The 21,158-nt window shown below is 35.8% G+C and overlaps 1 protein-coding gene across 18 annotated transcripts in view; it reads right to left on the bottom strand.

Moving 5' to 3' along the window:
* MBNL1 (muscleblind like splicing regulator 1) overlaps positions 1–21,158 on the bottom strand; it is a 206,471-nt gene that overhangs the window by 39,394 nt on the left and 145,919 nt on the right. For 12 of the 18 annotated variants that reach the window (XM_070753464.1, XM_070753452.1, XM_070753457.1 and 9 more), the window contains 2 exons: positions 15,979–16,149; positions 13,183–13,275 (listed from right to left, as the gene is read on the bottom strand). In XM_070753464.1, coding sequence (XP_070609565.1) covers positions 13,183–13,275; positions 15,979–16,047 — 162 coding nt within the window. In that variant the 5' untranslated portion in view covers positions 16,048–16,149. The remainder of the gene's footprint in view (positions 1–13,182; positions 13,276–15,978; positions 16,150–21,158) is intronic. The other 6 variants (XM_070753470.1, XM_070753460.1, XM_070753461.1 and 3 more) reach the window with 1 other exon arrangement.

Raw genomic sequence — 21,158 nt, 5'->3', positions numbered from 1 at the left:
TTCCGAACACTTTTCAAAGGTAGCCCTAGTTCTTGTGGCATTGGAATTTAAGTGTTCCTGGAGAGAACCAGGTTAAGCAATGCTGCTCCACAGTTAAAAAGATAGAATGAAAAGAAAGGCAAACTTCTAACTTTCATTCTTCAAGTAAGAAATGTTTTTCCTAAGAATTTAAATTTCAGGTAGTCCTCAACATATGACTATTGGGACCAAAAGGCAGTTGCTAAGTCAGTCACACATAATTTTACAACCTTTTTCGCCATGGTTGTTAAGCAAATCACTTGCAGTTATTAAGTTAATAACATGGATATTGAATGAACTGGGCTTTCCCCATTAACATTGCTTGTTGGATAGAAAGGTTACAATAGGTTATCCTATGCGCCTGGGATGCTGCAATCATCCTAAATACATTCCAAATGCCAAAGAAGTTTGGTCATATAACCAGAGAGATGCTGCAATGGTTGTAAGTACAAGTATTTGTTGTAAGTATTTGTTTGCAGTGCCTTTTATCTTCAATTGCTAAATGAATGTTTATAAATTGAGAACTACTTGTAATTTGTAGCTTAGCCATCAATGTCTTTAGTTGGCAGACCTATTTTCTGGTCTATTTTTCTCTGGTTAGTTTTGCATGCTTCTTCATTAGGATTTCTTTTAATCCTCTTTTCAGATTTTTAAAAAAATTCTACATGAAAATTATGTATGTATACACATAGATACATGAGCAGACAGACACAGAGACATATTTGGTGCTGAAGGCTAAGAGTCTTGCCAAATTCAAATCCGGAAAAGAAGTAAATTTCAGCCTTTATATTGGTACTGGAATATCAGATTAGCTCACTTTGAAATGTAAATTTAATATAATTCCAGAACTATCCCATTCCCTTTACAACTCTTAAGAACTAGGATTGATCAAATGATTGTTACTGTTAATAACTCAATAAACAATGATATATTTTTTTAACGTTTAAAATAATCAGAACTAATGCCACTTAACTTAGGACCAGATTATTTATGGGACCATCCTCTGCATCATATGCTGCAGCAACCAGTCAGATCCCACGGGGTCGGCCTTCTCCAGGTCCCGTTTTAAACATTGTATCCCCATTTTTGACCTAGTATGCTGCCCTAAGTTCATCAGAAGAAGGGCAGCCTATAAATTTAAATTATTATTATTATTAATAATAATAATAATAATAATAGTGGTAGTAGTAGTAGTAGTAGTAATAGTAATAATAGAGTTGGAAGGGACCTTGGAGGTCTTCTAGTCCAACTCCCTGCTTAGGCAGGAAACCTTACAATAATAATAATAATAATAATAATAATAATAATAATAATAATAATAATAAAAAAGCTAGAGAAATTAGTGAAATACGAAGATCTAAAAACTGAGCTGCAACGACTCTGGCATAAGCCCGTGAAAGTGATCCCAGTGGTACTTGGCACACTGGGCACAGTGCCAAAGGATCTCAGGGGACATTTGAAAACCATCGGAATTGACAAAATCTCCATCTGTCAATTGCAAAAGGCGGCTTTACTGGGATCGGCAAACATAATTCACCGCTACATCATACAGTCCTAGGTGCTTGGGAAGCGCCCGACTGGTGATGAAATACGAAATCCAGCATAGTGATCTCGTTTGCTGTGCTGTTTTGACATAATAATAATAATAATAATAATAATAATAATAATAATAATAATAATAATAATAATAATAATAATATCTGAAGAAACATATGGATGGATTGTACTTCCTATGGAAGATCTCACAGCAAGGGAATTATTCAGAGCTAAATGCTACACTGAGCTTTTAGAGAAAATAAATGGAAGCAAATAAAGCCAATGTTGTGTGATAACCTAACTACCCAGACAAAATGTTTTGTAAAAATTAATAATTATTTATCTTGTTAACATGTCCCACATTCTTGGCAGTCTCTCTCTCATCTCCTTCCTACTCTTATTAGTGAAACATTATTGCCTGAAATCCTTCTTGTATGGTAAGATGTAAAATGCAGTAAAGGAATGAGTGCTCAAATATGCTGATGCCAATTGAGGTCAAGAATAATGATGCAGGCAGCTAGGGCCTTATCAGAGAAGTTGTCATAAAGCCAGTTTGGTACAGTGCTTAAGGTGCTGGCATACAAGCCAGGTGGCTGAGTTCTTGTCTTGACTTTGGCATGAAAAACTGGTTGGATAACTTTAAAGCCAATCACTTACACAAGGCTATTGTTGAGGGGAAAATAAGGGGAAGGAGTACCAGATGCATTCATCACTTTGGGTTACTTATAAAGTAGTAAAATCAGGATAAAAATCTAATAAAGGTAAAGGTTTCCCCTGTCCACTTGTGTCCAACTCAAGGGGACATGCTCATCTCCATCTCTTAGCAAAGGATGCCACTGCTGTCCAAAGACATATCCGTAACCACGTAGCCAGCATGACTATATGCCAGAGCATACAGAACGTCGTTAATTTCCTACCAAAGTGGTATTTATTTATTTACTTTCATTTGTATGCTTTTGAACTACTAGATGGGCAGAAGCTGGGGCAAGGACTGATGATCACCTGTCGTGAAATGTTTAGGTTTCAAACCTGGGCTGTCAGCTCCTGCTGACAAGTCAGTGCCTTTAACCACTGAGCCAATGCTTCCCCCCAAAAAATCTAACTAACTAACTAATGCAAGACAGTAAAATAAAGAAGTCAAAGTATTTTATGTAATGAAAGAAAAGGAAGATCAGAGTAATTCTGGACCAGTTGATCTGAATTAGATAATCTGGTCTGAGTTACTGACTAGTTTTTTCTAAACAGAATAAAAAACTCATAACACACAATCTCAGAAGTCCCTAAGATTTGCATGAATTAAAATGGAATTTTATAGGGATTAGTATAATAGTTTTGCTAGACACTTTTCTTCCACATTTCTGGCACTTTGGTTTCAGCTCTTTTACAATTTATTAAACCAACTCTTAAACTTTGAGAAAGATTTTTTTCTTTTTTAAAGAGAATTGTATACAGTGTTCCCTCGATTTTCGCGGGTTCGAACTTCGCGAAACGTCTATACCATGGTTTTTGAAAAATGTTAATTAAAAAATACTTTGTGGTTTTTCCCCCCTATACCACGGCTTTTCCCGTCTGATGACGTCATGTGTGATTGCCAAACTTTCATCTGCCTTTAAAAAAATTTTTTTTAATAAACTTTAATAAATAAACATGGTGAGTAATAATCTAAATGGTTGCTAACGGAATGGGAAATTGTAATTTAGGGGTTTAAAGTGCTAAGGGAAGGCTTGGGATACTGTCCATAGCCAAAAATAGTGTGTATTTACTTCCGCATCTCTACTTCGCGGAAATTCGACTTTCGCGGGCGGTCTCGGAACGCATCACCCGTGAAAATCGAGGGAACACTGTACTCCCAAATCTATCTGGACCAGAGGTCTATACTGCAACTGGCTCTGCTTTATGGAATATGCCATTTGCCACAAGTAAAAGTTCATTTTAGCATTCTTCAACTCCCTAACTCTCAGGTTTCTGGACTGTCTAAGTCAGGGATGGGCAATTAATTTTGCCATGGTGCTGCATGAGAAATTGGGATGGTTTTAGAGGCCCGGACTAATATAATTAACTCAGTTCTGTGAGCCGCCCCGAGTCTACGGAGAGAGGCGGCATACAAATCTAATAAATAATAATAATAATAATAATAATAATAATAATAATAATAATAATAATAATAAAGTTCTACCCAATACTGTAAAGATCCAGACCCTGACCTGATCTAAACACTCAGACCCACTCTACAGACCCCTAATTGTTTGTTTTACGGCAACATGGTGCACCAAAGTCACTGTGCTGGATTGTTTGCGTGGTTTCTGTGCTCGGCCATTCTCAGTAGGAAGTTGGGGTCCACTCCAGTGCGAGGATGAAAGAGCTCAATGCGTCTGCTAGGACTCCTCCGGTTCCTGCTTTCTTCATGATTCATCAGGAAAGCAGGAACCAGAGGAGTCCTGGCAGAGACGGTGAGCTCTTTCATCCTCGCACTGGAGCGGACCCCAAACTCCACGGGCCGGTCACGGACAGCAGACGGGCTGGATGCGGCCCTTTCGCCGCCCCTTGCCCAGGTCTGGTCTAAGTAGAAAACATACCCATTTTGAAACCTGAACGTATACATGGCTTATCCTGCTGCTTTCAAACTTGTAAAGTTTATCTTCCTTCACAAAACTTTCTTCTTTGATTTGCATGCTGCTGAAAGATGTTTTCTAACTAACTATAGTCTTCAACTTACGACTAGAATTTTGATCACTAATCAATGTGGTCTTAAGAGAGCCAACATGTGACTGTGACCAATTTTACAACAACGACAACAACAAAAAAATTTGGCTGCAGTTGTTATGCTTCTAGCTTTGGCTTCTTCATTGACTTTATCCAAAATTGGCTAGGAAAATCACAAATAGTGATGTGATACCAGGATGCTGGAACTGTCAAAAATACAACCAAATTGTGATCATCTTACTTCAGGCATGGTGCAATGGTCATAAATGCGAGGACTGGCTGCAAATAACTTTTTATAGTAAATGTTTGCTAAACAAATGGTCTTATGTCAAAGACAACCTATAAGACCAAACAGTTTCCTCCTCGCTTCTCCTCTCATATTCTTAATCACTTTCTTTCCTGTCCAGGGAGGATGAAAACAGTGAATAGACAGAGGGGAAAAAAGAGATGGAGTAAAGGAAGAAGAGTACACTATGTGGAGGGAAGAGTTATGTATACAGAACTTCTTGCTGGAGTAAAGAACTGTACATAAGTACTTGTTACTTGTAAAGACGTTTATTGTGCCAATAAAATGTTTGCTATGACTGGAAAGAAAGGGGTTGAGGTTTATTAGTTTCTTGGGAAGAAAAGGTCACTCTGCTCTTTTTGGAAGCACTTTATGTATTCCTACTTATTAATGTCAAGTATTATTATCTACTGCGGCTAATCTACAAATCTCTGAACGTTATGTAGGAAACATCTATTACTAAATGTAACCATCAAACATTCAAGAAGGAAGCATTTTTTACAATAGCTCATTTTTCACTCCAACGAACCAGTAACAAAAGATGGAAAGCGGAGTCATCAAATAAAAGTATCCAAGGCAGGGCTTATGTGTAGTAATAGACTCAGCAAGACTTTATCTAAAGTAATAGCAATTTGTGACTTTATTTATGCTATTAAACTTACATTCCACTTCTGTTATGAACATCTGAAATCAGGATACATAATGCTTCTGCATCAACAGCCTACATTTCAGTAGGAGAGGCTGATTCAGAAAGACCTTATACTAATTCACTGGGATATTTTCCCATCTACTATATGTATTGACTAGCTTTGATTCTTCAAGTTCTATGATGCAATTAAAGTTTCTGCAGCTTGGGGCCTGCACTATTACATACAAGATAAGTGCACAGTACATGATGTTATGATTACTCTCACCTTCCTTTGAGAATAAAACAACCCAGTGACTAGCATATTGAAAGGGGTTTATGCATTTATTTGGGGAGGAGGTTGATAAGTCAACATTTAAATAACCTGACAGAATGTATTTGCAATAGTACAGAATATAAATGAAAACAATCCAACCACATTAGCATCATTTTCCTTTCCTGCACTGCAGGATATTTAATATTTTAAGCATCATTGCTCTGTGGTCTATAGTCAGATGTACCAAGCAAGAATGAGAAAGTTACCATGCTGTTAAAATGCAGCAGAAGAAAGAAATATTCATTTCAATAACAGCTGAGTCACTGTGTGTGCTTAGTGACTAAATCAAAATGAAGGTCTTCAATTCCCTTTTCACTATGCAGAATCATCCTGCTGCATTTTACACAACCCTCCTCACGTATAAAAGATAATTTACAACTGGTTTTCCCAGATGCAAGAAGAGTCCTCTCTTATTTCATTGTGGAGGTTGAGAGAAGACAAAAAAGAGAAATCAAATTGTCTTCCAGCTATTAGTTTACTGTGACAAGTGTTTTAAGAGATATGATGAAGTTGTAGTACATTTATCATTGAAAGAGAATGGGGCACTATTTTTGATTGATCTCCAGTCTTCTGGACAAAGACTTAGGTAAGCAGTCAGCTTTCCATAGCGATTTGATATGAGCCTGTCCAGATCTCAATAATAAGTGGTGATCTCCACTTTAAGGATCTCCTCACCTGTACTTTGAGAAATCTATTTGTTTTAGGCCCAAAATAAAGCCCTCTCAGCTATGGAATGCAAAGCCTTGGAAATTGTTCTGAGGGTAGAACAAGAAGCAATGAGTGGAAATTAATCAAGGAGAGAAGTAATGTAGAACTAAGGAGAAATTTCCTGACAGAATGGTTGATCAGTGAACAGCCTCCAGAAGTTATGAATGCCCCAACACTGGAAGTTTTTAAGCAGATGTTGGATAACCATCTGTCTGAAATAGTGTAAGGTTTCCTGCCTAAGCAGGGGGTTGGACTAGAAGACCTCCAAGGTCTCTTCCAACTCTGTTATTACTATTATTACTACTACATTACTACTACTATTACTACATTATTATTGTTGTTGTTGTTGTTGTTGTTGTTGTTATTATTATTATTATTATTATTATTATTATTATTATTATTATTAAATTCAGCATAACTGTTTTGGATACCTAAGCATGAAACTGATGTTGTTTCATTTGCTGTTCAATCTATAATTTGTTCATGAAAACCCTGTTTACTGTATGTTTGCTAGCTTTATCCATCCCTGATTCATTTTAATTGGGCCTAGTAAAAAAGGAACTGGTGTACTCATACAACACAAATGGATTCATGAATTAAGCAGGAGAATATTTCATCTCTCTTTCAATCATTTGAAAATCACTTTTTGTCCGTCAACTCAAGGTTGTTGCTGTAGAGAAAATAGGAGCAGCAAGGAGTATTTGCCACACTGACTTATTTATTTTAAAAAATGGGATTAAAAAATCTAAAACTAAAAGTTCAGCAGAAGTTTTTGCAAGCATTGATTCCTTCCCCCCCCCCCCAAAAATCTTATCCATTTATGTTAAATGAAAGTGAAAAATTCAGGTTCATTGGCCTAAAATAATAAGATAGAGAAATGAAGATTATGTATCACCAATGAAATTCCACAGGAACAATGTGAAAGGGTAATGCGGTTTAAACGGCATATATATATGCATCTTAAGGTAATATATGTTCATATCATTTATTTATTTATTTATTTATTCATTCATTCATTCATTCATTCATTCATTCATTTGTTTATTGGACTTATATGCAGCCTCTCTCCATGGACTCGGGGCGGCTTACAATATTTCAGTTTTTAAAAATACAATATATTCAATATATACACTTCTAATCCAATTAATAGAAATAATTAATTTAATAATTATCTTGAAAAGCTAAACACTTAAAAATCAAACATTCACATGCATACTACCACATCATACACATTCACTGGCGTCTACTGGCCACAAGCCTGACGGCACCGTTTTCAGATTCTTACGGAAGGCAAGGAGGGTGGGGGCAGTGCAAATGTCTGGGGAAAGTTGATTCCAGAGGGCTGGGGCCCCTAAAGAGGAGGCTCTTCCCCTAGGCCCCGCCAAATGACATTGTCTAGTTGATAGGACCTGGAGAAGGCCAACACTGTGGGACCTAACTGGATGCTGGGATTTGTGCCGCAGAAGGTGGTACCACAAGTAATCATGCAAAATTTTGCTTAAGATCTGGTGTTTTCTCTATCATCAAGAGGAATTTACACCTTTGGGAGATAAAATGTGAAAATACTGGTTTTTTCCACATTTCTCCTATTACATGAATAGAACAAAGGGCCCTCAGGAGATAGATAAGTCACATAAGCAGGTATAGCCTCAGGACTCAAAATAACATCCTAACCCTACATAAATCTATCAACTTCTCGACACCAAGAAAGGGGAACAGCTCTTAGAGAATCAGATACCATCACTCAAGTATCCCTTTCATGCTTATTTTAAATGTCAGAAACCCAAGATGCAGAAATCGCTTCCAGAGGTTCCAAACAAGATAAAAACTGGTAGAGCGAATTAGCCTAATTGCTCACTACATAATCACTTGGATATCAGTCAAGATTTTGCAAAAAAACACATAAGGAAAGAAACATGCCATGCTGCTTCTGTTCAAGATTTAAGGTGAATCCAGATGTTTGAAGTTTTTTCCCAATCCCAATCCACATATGTTCATCCAGATGGATTGGGACTGTAGGGCAAATCCCACAGTTTCCATATGTACTGAATCTGTAGCCCTAATATATTTATAGCTACCAAGCTGGAAACAAGTGGTACAATATTGCCTTTGGATCTCTTTCATGTCCCATAGTAATTTTGTTTATGCATATTTTTTGTGTGCATACAGGAATACCTTTACTCTAAATGATGACATTTGATTTTTCTTTATGGTACTGAGAAACAATTATATGCATTACCAAGACACCTACCTCTTTTAAAACGAATGGATATTTAATTTATATAAAAGAAGTAGGGAAAACTCCAAATAATACATTACCAATTAATAAATCATCATACTATTTGTGCATAATTTAAAATATAGAAATTCACTAGATTATATACAGATGATGCTATGCCTTAAATGAACCCACTTTTGTTTGGGATGTAGGTTAAACATGACAAAATTAAGCTTTTTGTTTCATTTTTATTGCTTTGATAATAATGAAAGTCATCTTTATTTTCAATTAAAAAAAGAAGCATTTTACTATTTCCCCAACCACCACCACCCTGCCCATTTATCTATTTTTGATTTATCCTAAGTGTAGTGCTGACTGGATCAAGCTAAAATGCTGACCTCAGCACTCTATTAAGCCTCAATGTAATTTATTTGAGTTTCCTTGTAATCCATCCATTATGGTTTGTAAACTATGGTTTACAGATTAGATTCTTATTCAAATGCAGCTTTTTTATTCAATAAAACACAGTTAGACAGGCCAGGACACAGTATAATGTTTGAGTTCAACTATAATTTCAATAAAGGACTTTTGTAATTAATTACAAAATTAAGAAACGTAGGAGAGTGGTAACGAACAGAACTGAGATATCATGACTTGTAACTCCTAAGTGGATGTTGAAAAAAACCCTTATCTCATGAAAAGGAGTGCAAACAATGACAGGTACAGGGGTGCCGCCTGGACTGCACTTCTCTTGCTGTAAGAGTATCACATTAAAGGATGTGGATTATGAAAGTTTTATAGTTGAACATTGATCAAAATGAAACTATTCTGATATTTCTGTAACTATTTTAGCACTGAGAACCTCACTAAACAAACAGGAAGAGCAAACTATTAAGCAAATCTTAACTGCATGATCTGCATATTATTTTCACAGTGAACTGGAACGAAAGTAAATTTGGTAGATCTGCTATGTATCTTCTGCTCTTATCCTGAAACTGCCAGGCCCCCAAATGAAAAAAAAACCCACCCAAAAAACTAAAAATAGAAATGAGTAAAGTCCCATCTGCTTTCCATCAATTCAGTCACTTTTTGATATCACAAATAGAGACTTTGCTTTTATTTGTAATTGAAGGGGGAAATGTGATAGGTAAAACATGTTGCCCTTATAAGTGGGGATCAACTCAAGACAAGATACAGTACTTAGAAAATAGCAATCTTTTGAGTGAAATATGAGGTTTTAGAGTGAACTGAGAATGCATCACATAAATAATCAATCTCTGCCTTGGGCTATATATTTCACAACCTGTCTTACTGCTTGGTTAGAAATTATGGGAGACACAGTGCTGTCACTGCCATATATTACCCTTTCCTTCCTTAGAAGGGCTAAATAAATCATGTATTTATAGCGTGTGCTGGCTCATCTATGTCTCATATTAAAACCAGCATCAATGGGCACCTGCTGCATACACACAATGGAAAGGAAAGATAAATACTTATCACTGTCTGCTCATTTGTTTGGGGGTTTTGTTCTTCTGGAAAGTAGGTAGAGGACAAATGACTGAGAAAGAATGACTTGAAAAAGATAGAAAAGAATACTCTTAGCCTCTTTACTAAGTTCCCCCTGTGTCCTGCCTCAAACATTAAGTCCCTTCTTCCCACAAATATTAGAAGGGAAAGGAGTAACAATGTCAGAATGCCATGAGATGCATAACTTTATAGAAGACAACATCTTCAAAGACTTCATGATTTGTTGTGGTTAGCTATGGCCCAGCTCCTGCCCCAAGGACTGTGGATGAAGGCTCCTCTGACCAAGAAGACATGAGTGACAGGGAGGAGGAGAGTGTGGCAGACAGCTCAGAAGGAGATCAATTATCTAGCTCCTCCTTGAATTCAGAACAAGAGTTAATGATACAGCCACGCATGCGGAGAGCGATGCACAGGCAACAACAGCTGAGGGATTATTATCATAGAAAATGAGGCCACCTGTGGTTGGGTGGGGCTGTGGTCATTAGTGAGGCTGCTATAAATAGCAGCCTGTGGGTTTGGCCATTGTGGAGGATTATCTGATCCTGTTTCGTGACTGCTTTACTGACTTTGACCTTTTGTGTGCTGATTTTTCCCCGCTTTGAAACTAAACCAGAGCAGTGTGTTTCACTTTGTGAAATAAGAAGGACTGTGAATTGCCTCACAGCTGCAAGCTACGTATCACAGAACTGATAAGGGACTTGTACAAATTACCAGTTTGTTTGGAGACGAGTGCTCTTTGCTCTACCAAAAGAGGGCTTAGTTTAAGTGAATTTTCATTATAAAGAACATTGTTTTGGATTTTCAAACGTGTGTGTGTCTGAAATGTACCTGTGAATTTTTGTGAGGAGTCTACCAGAGAGCCCGACAGAACAATGATTAATTGTAATGAAATGATTCATGGATTGTATAATGGTGTTAAGGTATCAGCCTAGAAACTGGGAGACCATGAGTTCTAATCTTCCTTAGTCATAAAATCCACGGGTGGTCCTGGGCCAGTCACTCTTTCTAAGCCCAATACCTCTCACAAGGTTGTTGTTGTGGGGAAATTAGGAGGAAGGTCTATTGGACATTTCACGAGTTATTTATATGAAAAAATAAAGACAGTGTTGTATCTGTTTTACATGTTCTACTGCATTAACAAGTATTTCCTGTGAACTACCACTATGCTGGAACAATTGAATATATCATTAATAAATGAATCTATAATAAATAGAATATATTACTATATGGGTTTATTGTATTTATTCTAAGGCATTTTATGTAAGCAGAACCCATTTTTGGCTATAAAATACAACTATCCAAATGTATGGAAGCATATCATTAATTGCTAGGATTTTCAGACCTGAATATAGAAAAGCCAGAAGTTAACATGGCTTATAAACAAGATGACCTGTGATATGAAAGGCTGAGTGAGATATTTTAATCATAATAACTATCAATCTAGATATCGCCAACCCTGGAACAGATTTTAAAAAGAAAATAAAAGAAATGGTCCTGGGAGAGGCAAACAACAGGGCAAGGACTGAGTTTGAAATTGTCATATGATTCAAAAACTAACAAAATTGGGTGGATATTATTGGCTGGCAGAAAAATATGTGGCTGAGAAGTGAAACTGTATATTTTTCTAGATGTACATGGTATCTACGGAGTCTATGGAAAGGGGCGGCATACAAATCTAATAAATAAATAAACAAACAAACAAACAAATAAATCTTTCCCTAGAACTTGTATTAGGAGTTGAAAACAATGGACAATGGATGCATGCAAATAATTTAATCCCCATTTAAACTCTTCTGAACTTGGGGATTCTATTAGTGGGAGCATAATAAACTAGCCAAATATATTTGGAGGATATCAAAGATAAAAGGCCTAATTGGTGCTATATTTTGACCAGAGCCTTCAAAAAAACCTGCACAATCTTGGGGTTTTTTTCCCCATTTCTTTTTTTTTTAAGGCAACTGGACTGTTTTTTTTCCCTTGAGGAAGATGTTTCACTTCTTTTCCAAGATGTTTCACTTCTCTTTCAAGAGAAGTGAAAGGTCTTCTTCCTCAAGGGGAAAAAATACATTTTCCTTAAAGAAAAAAACCTAGCCAAGTTGCCTTTTGGGGGGGGGGGGGAAAGCACTCTTGAGACAACCATGACCTGGATAACTGCACAATCTTTGTGTTTGGCCCAGTCCAGATTTGTTGACTTCCTGATTATAAAAGTGATAAAGGAACAGTGTGTTTCCTCCATTGCCTTGATTATAGCAATCCAACGATGTCAAATTGTAACTAGACGGGTGGGCATTGGATTTGGTATTATGTACTGTACTGTTTTTTATTATTGTTGTGAGCCGCCCCGAGTTTGCGGAGAGGGGCGGCATATAAATCCAATAAACCTAACCTAACCTAACCCATTCAATGATTTGCAGAAAATAAATCAAAAAACCAGCTCTTATCAAAATAATTTACGCTATTCTTTATGTCCTTAGCCATATTTGAATATGATTATAACTCCCAATTTTTATCAGATCAGACCATGCTTTCCATGGTTCTTTACATTGTCTGCTACCGTATCTATAAGTTGTATTTGGTACTATTGGGTATTGTTTTCTATGCTAAATGGTCATTAGGGTATCCAATAAAGTGCAGTTGACAATGGAAAGAAGTTTTAATGGGTTCATGCAGCTGGCTGTGGTGGTGATAGGAGAGATAAACTTATTTCCAAAGCAGATCAAGGCTTGTATTTATCAAATAAACATCAGAAACTTTATTATACTAGGAAGGACAAAACAAGAAGGCAAATGAGTTAGATACAAAATGCAGTAGTTGTACCACTGCTAAATCTGCAAAGAACCACTATATTATAACCTGTAACCCTTAAAGCCAAAAGGCACACATACGAACTTCTTTTTCACATCATGGAAGAAAAGGAACTCTTTTCGTATTATACCCCTTTAATTATTTTAAGTTTATTTAACTAACTTTAGTTTTGAAAAAATGAAATGTGTGCATTGAATGGTTTGGTGATAGCATTCCAGGAGCACATTACTATTCATATGAATTCAAGGCTTATCTTTATTACTGTCAATTTTATTCACTAATACTTTATTTTTTCATAGAAATGTTAATTTTCTGACAGTCTTATGAATGTACATTTAATCAGTTCATGTGAGGAACACATTATTTCCAGCTGACAAAGGAAAACAGAAAGAAGACCCAAAATGGTAACATTTTCTCACCTTTAGTGTTTGGTATTGATAAATGCAATCAGAGTCGATGAAATATGTAGATCCCTCCCCCCCTCTTTTTTGGAATGTCTGAGGGATATAGTTCTATGAAGAAATAATAATATAATAATAAGAGTAATAAGTTAACTACTTAAAATATTAAACTTAATCATTAATAATCATATTTAGTTAAATGAAAAGGATAAATTGATGATACTAAGGTTTCAGCTGTGACTAAAAGTTATAATTCTAATAAAACAAATAATAATTTATAGGTATCAGAATGGAAAACCTATGTCTTTCTATATGTTTTAAGATTCCAAACTTTCTCTTCCATGCAGCCTTTTTCAATCTCTTCTAGATGTGCTTGGCTATTAATAAGATTTCTTGAAGGGACTCCTTGTGGAGGGTTTCAAATTTCAGGTAAATTGCTTATTCTGCAAACCAGCATAGGTTCTCCATTCCAGATTAACATGGTATCATTGGAAAAATGTTTATCAATATTACAGCCGATCACCAGCAGCTTCGTAAATCAATTTAAAGTACAGAAATACATAATAAAAACAGGTTTTGATTCACCTCTGCTTTTAATAAGCCTTTCTTTAAACCCCAGTACTTTTGCTTAGGATCTTAAACTGATGACAGCATTTTGCAAGAAGGACTATGTGTTGCAAATATGCCAGCAAATCTATATAGGAGATTATATCTATATTTTCTAGCTGCAGCTAGTTTTGCATAACAAAATTTCAGCTTGTTATTTCAGGGATTTCTGCACAACAGTCTGAAGAAAATTCTTTGAATTACATTTCAAACTGAAGTATGCTTGAATTGTGTTTAAATATTAGCAAGATAGAACTGGGCCTATTTTCTTGTGATCTCTTATTCTTCTGCAGGAGGAAACACTACCACAAAAGTTCCAGTTATGTCCTGAAGTAACATTTCTTTCAAATCTTACTTGATTTTTAAACTTCAAAACATTGCTATGCTTAATATAACTTCAATAGTATTTTTCATTAACTGCTTTCTTACTTACAAAATATTCAAAGGACTTTGTTGGCATGTTATTTTTTTCCTTCCAACTTATGATGATGGTATCTGTTATCTAATAGCTTTTTGTTAGTCTTTTAAGCTACAATAAACAAGGCAGATATAACTCAGTACAAAATCTCAAATTAAAAAATTCTGGAAAGGAGATTAACTCATTGAGTTCTTGGCTTAAGCCAATCAAAATAGAACGTACAAGGTTTAGGATAAGAATATTCCATACAGAGTTTACTGGTTTCTGTGAAATCTCTTCTATCATTTAGGAGAAAGACACAAAAATATATTTTCAACCCAGTCCCTTAAATGTTCCAATTTGGAAAAATTCAGGATACTAAACATGGTATAATTTATTATTCATCAGCTGCAATTGCTGTCACAATGAAAATTTCTGACTAGTTGCCTTATTATTAGTTTAAAGGAAGCATGTTTCAGTTCACTACCCCTGCCAAAGCTGATATGTTTATCCTGCTCATCAAATTTGTAAACTAAAAACAGAGGATTAAAGCCAGGCTTTCAAAGATGCAAGAACAACTCCAAATCTACCAGTCTCTATAATAATTTCTGAGAAACTAGAAGTATTTATAGACAAATCAGATTAAAGTCATGACATTTGGAACCAATCTGGTATGTGGAGTTGTTGCTTGCTACTTTTCTTACAGCTGGATACCTCTTAAAATTAAATTATACTTGTCTTAACTAGACTTACATGTAGGTCATTGTGCAAAATATCAGAGTTTAGGATTGCCTTACTAACCCTATTTATCATGCAGCAGTTCAACTAAACTCAATGGGTCTATTTTGGAATAAGTCCAAGAGATGTCTTAGACAATTAAAGCCAAGGATGAAAGCTACTGTTTGTCCTGAAACAAAATCTAAAATTGGATGTCCCAATCGAAGCATCTTCTTCATGAAGGAAGGGAAAATGCTACTAATGGACACTACATTACTTACTTATTTACCACTCAACAAACTGTCCTTGGCAAGTATCATTTTTGTAACACAGCCCTAATCCTCCCTCTGAAATTCTTTCTCTTGATAACACTACCACAGTATAGACATATGATATCATACTGCATTTACTCCTAATTTTTATTTTGTTTTTTTTCCCAAGTATGAATGAGCAGATGTCACAGGCCAAAATAGTTCTGCATTCACCAACAAGAAACCACAGAGGGAAAATGATGGGGAAAGTCCATGGTAAAAATAATGGAGGACTGATACTAACATGAAGACATGAAGGGTGGGACAAAGAAGAAGAAAGTGGGAAACAGAAGCAAAAGGGAAAGTGATTAGGTAGGTAGTTTTGTGCCTCTACAAAAGAATAATAATAGTAAAATGATGTTGTACTGACAGTTATTCTGGAAACTGTATTGCTAGCAACTCTCTCTTGTCAAATGATGGTGTTACATTCTCTGGTGCTGTCTAAAGCAGGGTGGCCTAATATTACCGCACTGTACTACGTGCTAAATACAATACATAGCACAAGTGACAGACTTAATACTAGCGGAGATCTTTAAATAAAACTTTACCTAGTTTTCGGCTATATATTACTCTACATGAGTTGCTTTGATATTAATCAATAAAGTGTACTGAGTGCAAGATACCTGAGCTGCATCATAAAAAAGTGTTATTTTTCTATGTGTTATTTATCTATGATGGACAATTTCTGACTGCCGTTGCATGTTTTGCAAGGTTGTTTTTCCATAACAGAGACAGTGGCGGTCACACTGGAATAGTAATGAAGAAGTGTAAATCGATGCTCACCACTGGTTGTAACGGGGCACCAGGCATCATGGCATTGGCCAGTTGCATTTGTTGGGCCAGCATGGCCATGTTCTTCTGCTGAATCAGGTTATTGCGGCCATTGATCTCCAACTGTGTTTTTAAGTGTGGTGGTGGGTGAAGATATTTGCAGTTCTCCCTTGAACATCGTCCCTGAAATACAGGAAAGCATAACAAAAAATATTAGTTTTGCTTTGTTTGTTGTATGAACTATTTTGATACCATTAGATGCACATAGGCTGCACATATTACCTTTTTGTGTACATTTTATCTTTTTCAGCCCTGTTTTAAGCATAGCTATTCAAAATGAAAACACAAATAATACACATCTTTACAGGGCGTTGAACATCAAAATAAACCCCTACATTGTGATACTGGTAAAAAAACATACAACCAATTATTTTTAGTTATTCTTACAGTTTGTACAATAGTAATAATTATAGCAATTTTAACTTGCGTGTGTTTACCACCAAGTGGAATACAGTTAAATCAAATAAATAGCCTCCTAAAGGTGGGAATAAAATATTTGTAGGTAAAGTTTTAAAGAAATGCTAATTTTAATGTTTTTAAAGTTCAATAACTTTAGGGGGGGAAACTAAAAGGTTTAAAATTAGATCATTCTCTGTAGATGGCAAAACAAACTACCATATGCCCTTTTCCAAATATTGGCAAAAGGCAGCTTTGGGATGAGTACTAATATTAATAATTGGCATTCTATGCTGGCTGAAATACATAAGAAGCACAACCCAGAAGTCCATGAAAAGATCTGGATTAAATTAAGCGTTAAGTAGCACAGGTAGCACAGCCATCCCCACACTGATATCAAACTTAATAGTCCTGCCAGTTCTATGGTTACAAGCAAACGAAGCTCAAGACTTGTGGTTGACATAATTGACATAAATGGGGCATGTATCCTGAAAAAGGCAAGCAGTCAACAAAACAATTGTTTTCAATTATCATAAATGGACAATAATGGTGCAGGATCCAATCTAAGACAGTCACTGGGATTAGAGGTTTATTATTCCAAGCTTTGGGCTCATACTAGAACTCATCATTAGGGGACTTCTCTTTTTCTCTATGATGGGTTCCAGCATGAGCCCAAAAGCTTGGAATAATAAACGTCTAGTCCCAGTGACTGGATCAGATTGGATCCTGCAAGAATATTTATTCATTTATTTATTTATTTATTTGGATTTGTATGCCGCCCCTCTCCGAGGACTCAGGGCGGCTCACAGCATATATAAAAACAGAACAATAATGTAATCCAATTAAAAACTACAATTTAAAAACAATTAAAAGGGGAAAAAAAGAAAAAAATTAACTGATATTATCCTGAGAAACATACATTTGTCTCCACTTGAGGTCAATAGTGATATGTATTTCCCTAGAGACATACTTAAGATGAAGGCCTTAAAGAAACCCAAATTTTTTCTTGGCTGAACAAATAGTATAATCTGAATAATTCCAATTCCTTTCCTAGAGCAAATAATCTAGAACAATAATGGTGGCCATGTTCTACTCCTTCGAGATTCAGAGAGTCATTAAGCAAATAACGTATTATGTTTCTTTCTTTTTCAGAGAAAGATACCACACTTACTGTATATTTGTTGTTATGACAATGATCCAACTCAGCACTCTTTTTTGTGTCCAAATAAATTGCTCATTTCTCCCCATCTGGCTCTGCTCTTGCCAGACAAATATATTTGACTAGCCAGTTAACATTTGCACAACAGAATCTCTGATCATGGGATTTTATATAATTCTTCTGATTTTGCAGAGATAAATAATTCTAATAGAACGTGTCAATCCAACCAACTGTATCAATATGCTTTTCAAAACACTATAAAATGCTACATATATATGTGTTTGAAATAAATCAAAATAGGAAAGATATTGAACAATAAAATGAAAATAGAAAACATCCACTAAATAATAAAATGAATCTGATATTCATGGATGGATGCTTAGAAAGATGGATGGATGGATGGATGGATGGATGGATGGATGGATGGATAGATAGATAATATAGCATGGCATATATAAAATTTCATATAAACTGAATAGTGGGAAACCAATATTTTTACTGCACAGTATAAATAAAGGATTTATAATAGCATTCATCAACCTCATGAAAGTTGACGAAGTTGAGAGTGTAATGTACCTGAAATTTCTGAACAACACAGTCAATGGTACCAAATTTAGAACTGTTGCATTACTGCAACTATGAATGTCCTGTGCTCTTAATCTTCATGCGGTTTTCGTTGTATCAATTTACTCACTAACCAGTTCTGATTACATCATTACATTACAACTGTGTCATGGCTAAAACTCAGCAGCTGGTTTCTGCTACTTTGGAGGGAAGGAAGAATGGAGGTCACTAATAAAGAAAATGCCACCCTCATTCATGAGTGTGATAAGGTCGTAACCGCTTTGCAACCTATGATTATGCACTGTAGCTCTCATTCCACATTATCTAAACATGATATTAAACATATCCTCTAGACAAATAATAATAATTTGTTTCTGAACCATAATATGGAGCAAAACTCTGATAAGGCACATTACAGAATGAAAATTCTAAAAAATTAATGGCTTATAGATAGCTTCCAAATCCAATGTGCAAGATCTAAATTCAGAGTTCTTTTTTTAAAAAAAATAAAAAATAAGGACCACATAAATAGTTTCCAGATAAAAATTATTGGCAATGAGCTAAGCTTCCCCCACCTTAGTAAGTAGCAGCAAAAGTACAGGAAGAGTTGCATATTGACAAATCCACCCATTTTATCAGAAGTTCCAGGAGTTTATTTTCAATGAAAAAAATTTGCAGCCTGAAAAAAGTTTGATAGTCTTCAGATTAGTCCATATCCCATCGCATAAGCACTGAAAGTTTATCAGATATCAATACAACTATTATGCAACCCTATAAATATATATTTCTGCAATATGACCCAAGAGATTAAACAGAGCTTCTCTGTCAAGTTAACTTATATATACAAATAAATCCAGACACATATTTACACAAAATGTCTAAATTTTATACCTTAAGATTATCATGTTTTGTTTTATAGAAGAAATTATTTATTTACTTATTTATTTATTTATTTATTTATTGGATTTCTATGCCCTCTCTGAAGACTCAGGGCAGCTCACAACATATGAAAAACCGTAAATTACAATAAAATTAATCCTATTAAATTAAAACTGCATGGTTAACTAAAATCCCTAATTGTATTAAAAATCAATCCCAATCATTCATACAGCTATCATACAATCATTTGTTGGCCAAGGGCTAAGATCTAATCGGTCCAAGCCTGACAACATAAATGAATCTTAAGACTCTTATGAAAGGCGGGGGGGGGGGGCAGTACGGATCTCCTGATTCCAGAGGGCCGGAGCCCCCACAGAGAAGGCTCTTTTCCTAGGTCCTGCCAAACGCCATTGTCTAGTTGACAGGATCTGGAGAAGGCCAACTCTGTGGGACCTAACCAGTCGCTGGGATACATGTGGCAGTAGGCGCTCCCTACTTATTCAGAATTGTGATCTTTTACCATTCTGTATGATAATTGTTAATCTATTTAAATTCAGAAATGTATTTTTCTTAGAGTGCATTCTCTTTGGCATAAAATCTATTACATTTCCAAAATGAGTCATAAGCCCTATGACCAATGATTAAAGAATCATTACAGATGACTAAAGGGAAATACAATGGTAATTTTTCAATATCTGTAAGGCTGGAAGGAAGGATTTATTATCTATTGCTCCAAAGAGCAGGGATATAACTAACAGGTTTAAAAGTATAAGGAAGTAGGTTTAAGATAGACAACAGTTAAACCTTTCTGACTGAACAAGATATCATTCAATAGAACAGGCTGCCATATGAAGTGATCAGATTTCCACAGTTCAAGATCTTCAAATAGAAGCTTAATGGTTGGTTATATATCAGATATGAGTAGGAGGGCTAAATGACCTCTAAAATGTTTTCCAACTTTGAATCTAATGTACTAATAAACATTTTAAGTGTCATGAATTTAGCTAAATTTAGCTCTGGGGCCAATTTTTTTGATAATATCCAAAGCTAAGCATTTTTAACAAAAACAAAGAAATCTTATCTGGAAAACATTCTAATGAATTTACAGAGTTTTATTCAGAAAAGATTTGTGTGGAGTTGCACTGCTTTCAGTACTGCATTCTCTGAAATGTTACTGTAAAGGTTGATTTTATTTTCCTAACTAAAATCAGAGATTTAAAAAAAGTGATCTCCAGAATATAATGTAGAGGTACTATTTATGAACTCTGGGACTATATCGTAGATAAGTATTAAACTTGCGTTGATGTTCCCAGACCAACTGTACATTTAACAGCTCAGTAGCAGTACAAAATAAGTCAAAAAGAGGGGAAAAATTGGCAGCAATATTTTATGATATGGACAAGATAATATGGACAAATCCAGAAAGATAACAAATAACATTAATAGATTGTTGCAGCAGCGTGTTCCTTTTCTTATCTTAACCCATAGCTACAAATCATCTCTATTTTAAGTTTTCCGTGAAAAAAGCACTGAAACAGATATCCACATTTCACTTTAGACTTTTAACAACGATTTGTCTGAATACATATGGATAGTCCATGATTTATAATAGTAATTTTTGCCGCTTAAACAATGGGGGTCATAATATCTGACTGCACCCCTTAGCAATGGCAGTGCCTGCAGTTCAGATTGCCATCATTAACTGAATCCCTGTCGTCAGATAAGACAAATTCTTGCTAGCTTCCCAACAACAAATTGCGGGGAAACTGGCAGACAGTTGCAAGTGGCAGGCAGGCAGGCAGGTAATTGGCTGCTGCTAGGGAAGGGGGGTGGGACGGGAAGATGCAAGAGGTGTGAGAGTGCAAGAGAGGGCTACAAGGGGGATGCACAAGAGGCAAGGAAAAGCTTGGAGGGGATGTGCAGCATGTGAGGAAGGCAGTGCTTAGATAGGGTACATGGGCACTCATGCAATGCAAGTGCAAAGAATCTCAGGGAGTATCTTGCAATCGTCCCTGCTAATTTCCCAGTTGATTTACCGGAGAAGCTGGCAAGGAAGATTGAAAATGGCAATCATGTGATTGATGGGCACTGCAACTGGTAATTAAGTCCAAGCCCCCAAATTGCAATGACCTTA

This window comes from Erythrolamprus reginae, chromosome 5, assembly GCF_031021105.1.
Source record: "Erythrolamprus reginae isolate rEryReg1 chromosome 5, rEryReg1.hap1, whole genome shotgun sequence".
In the NCBI taxonomy this organism is placed as follows: domain Eukaryota; kingdom Metazoa; phylum Chordata; class Lepidosauria; order Squamata; family Dipsadidae; genus Erythrolamprus; species Erythrolamprus reginae.
The sequence above is the reverse complement of the archived record's forward strand: the minus strand, read 5'-3'. Positions and strand labels throughout refer to the sequence as shown.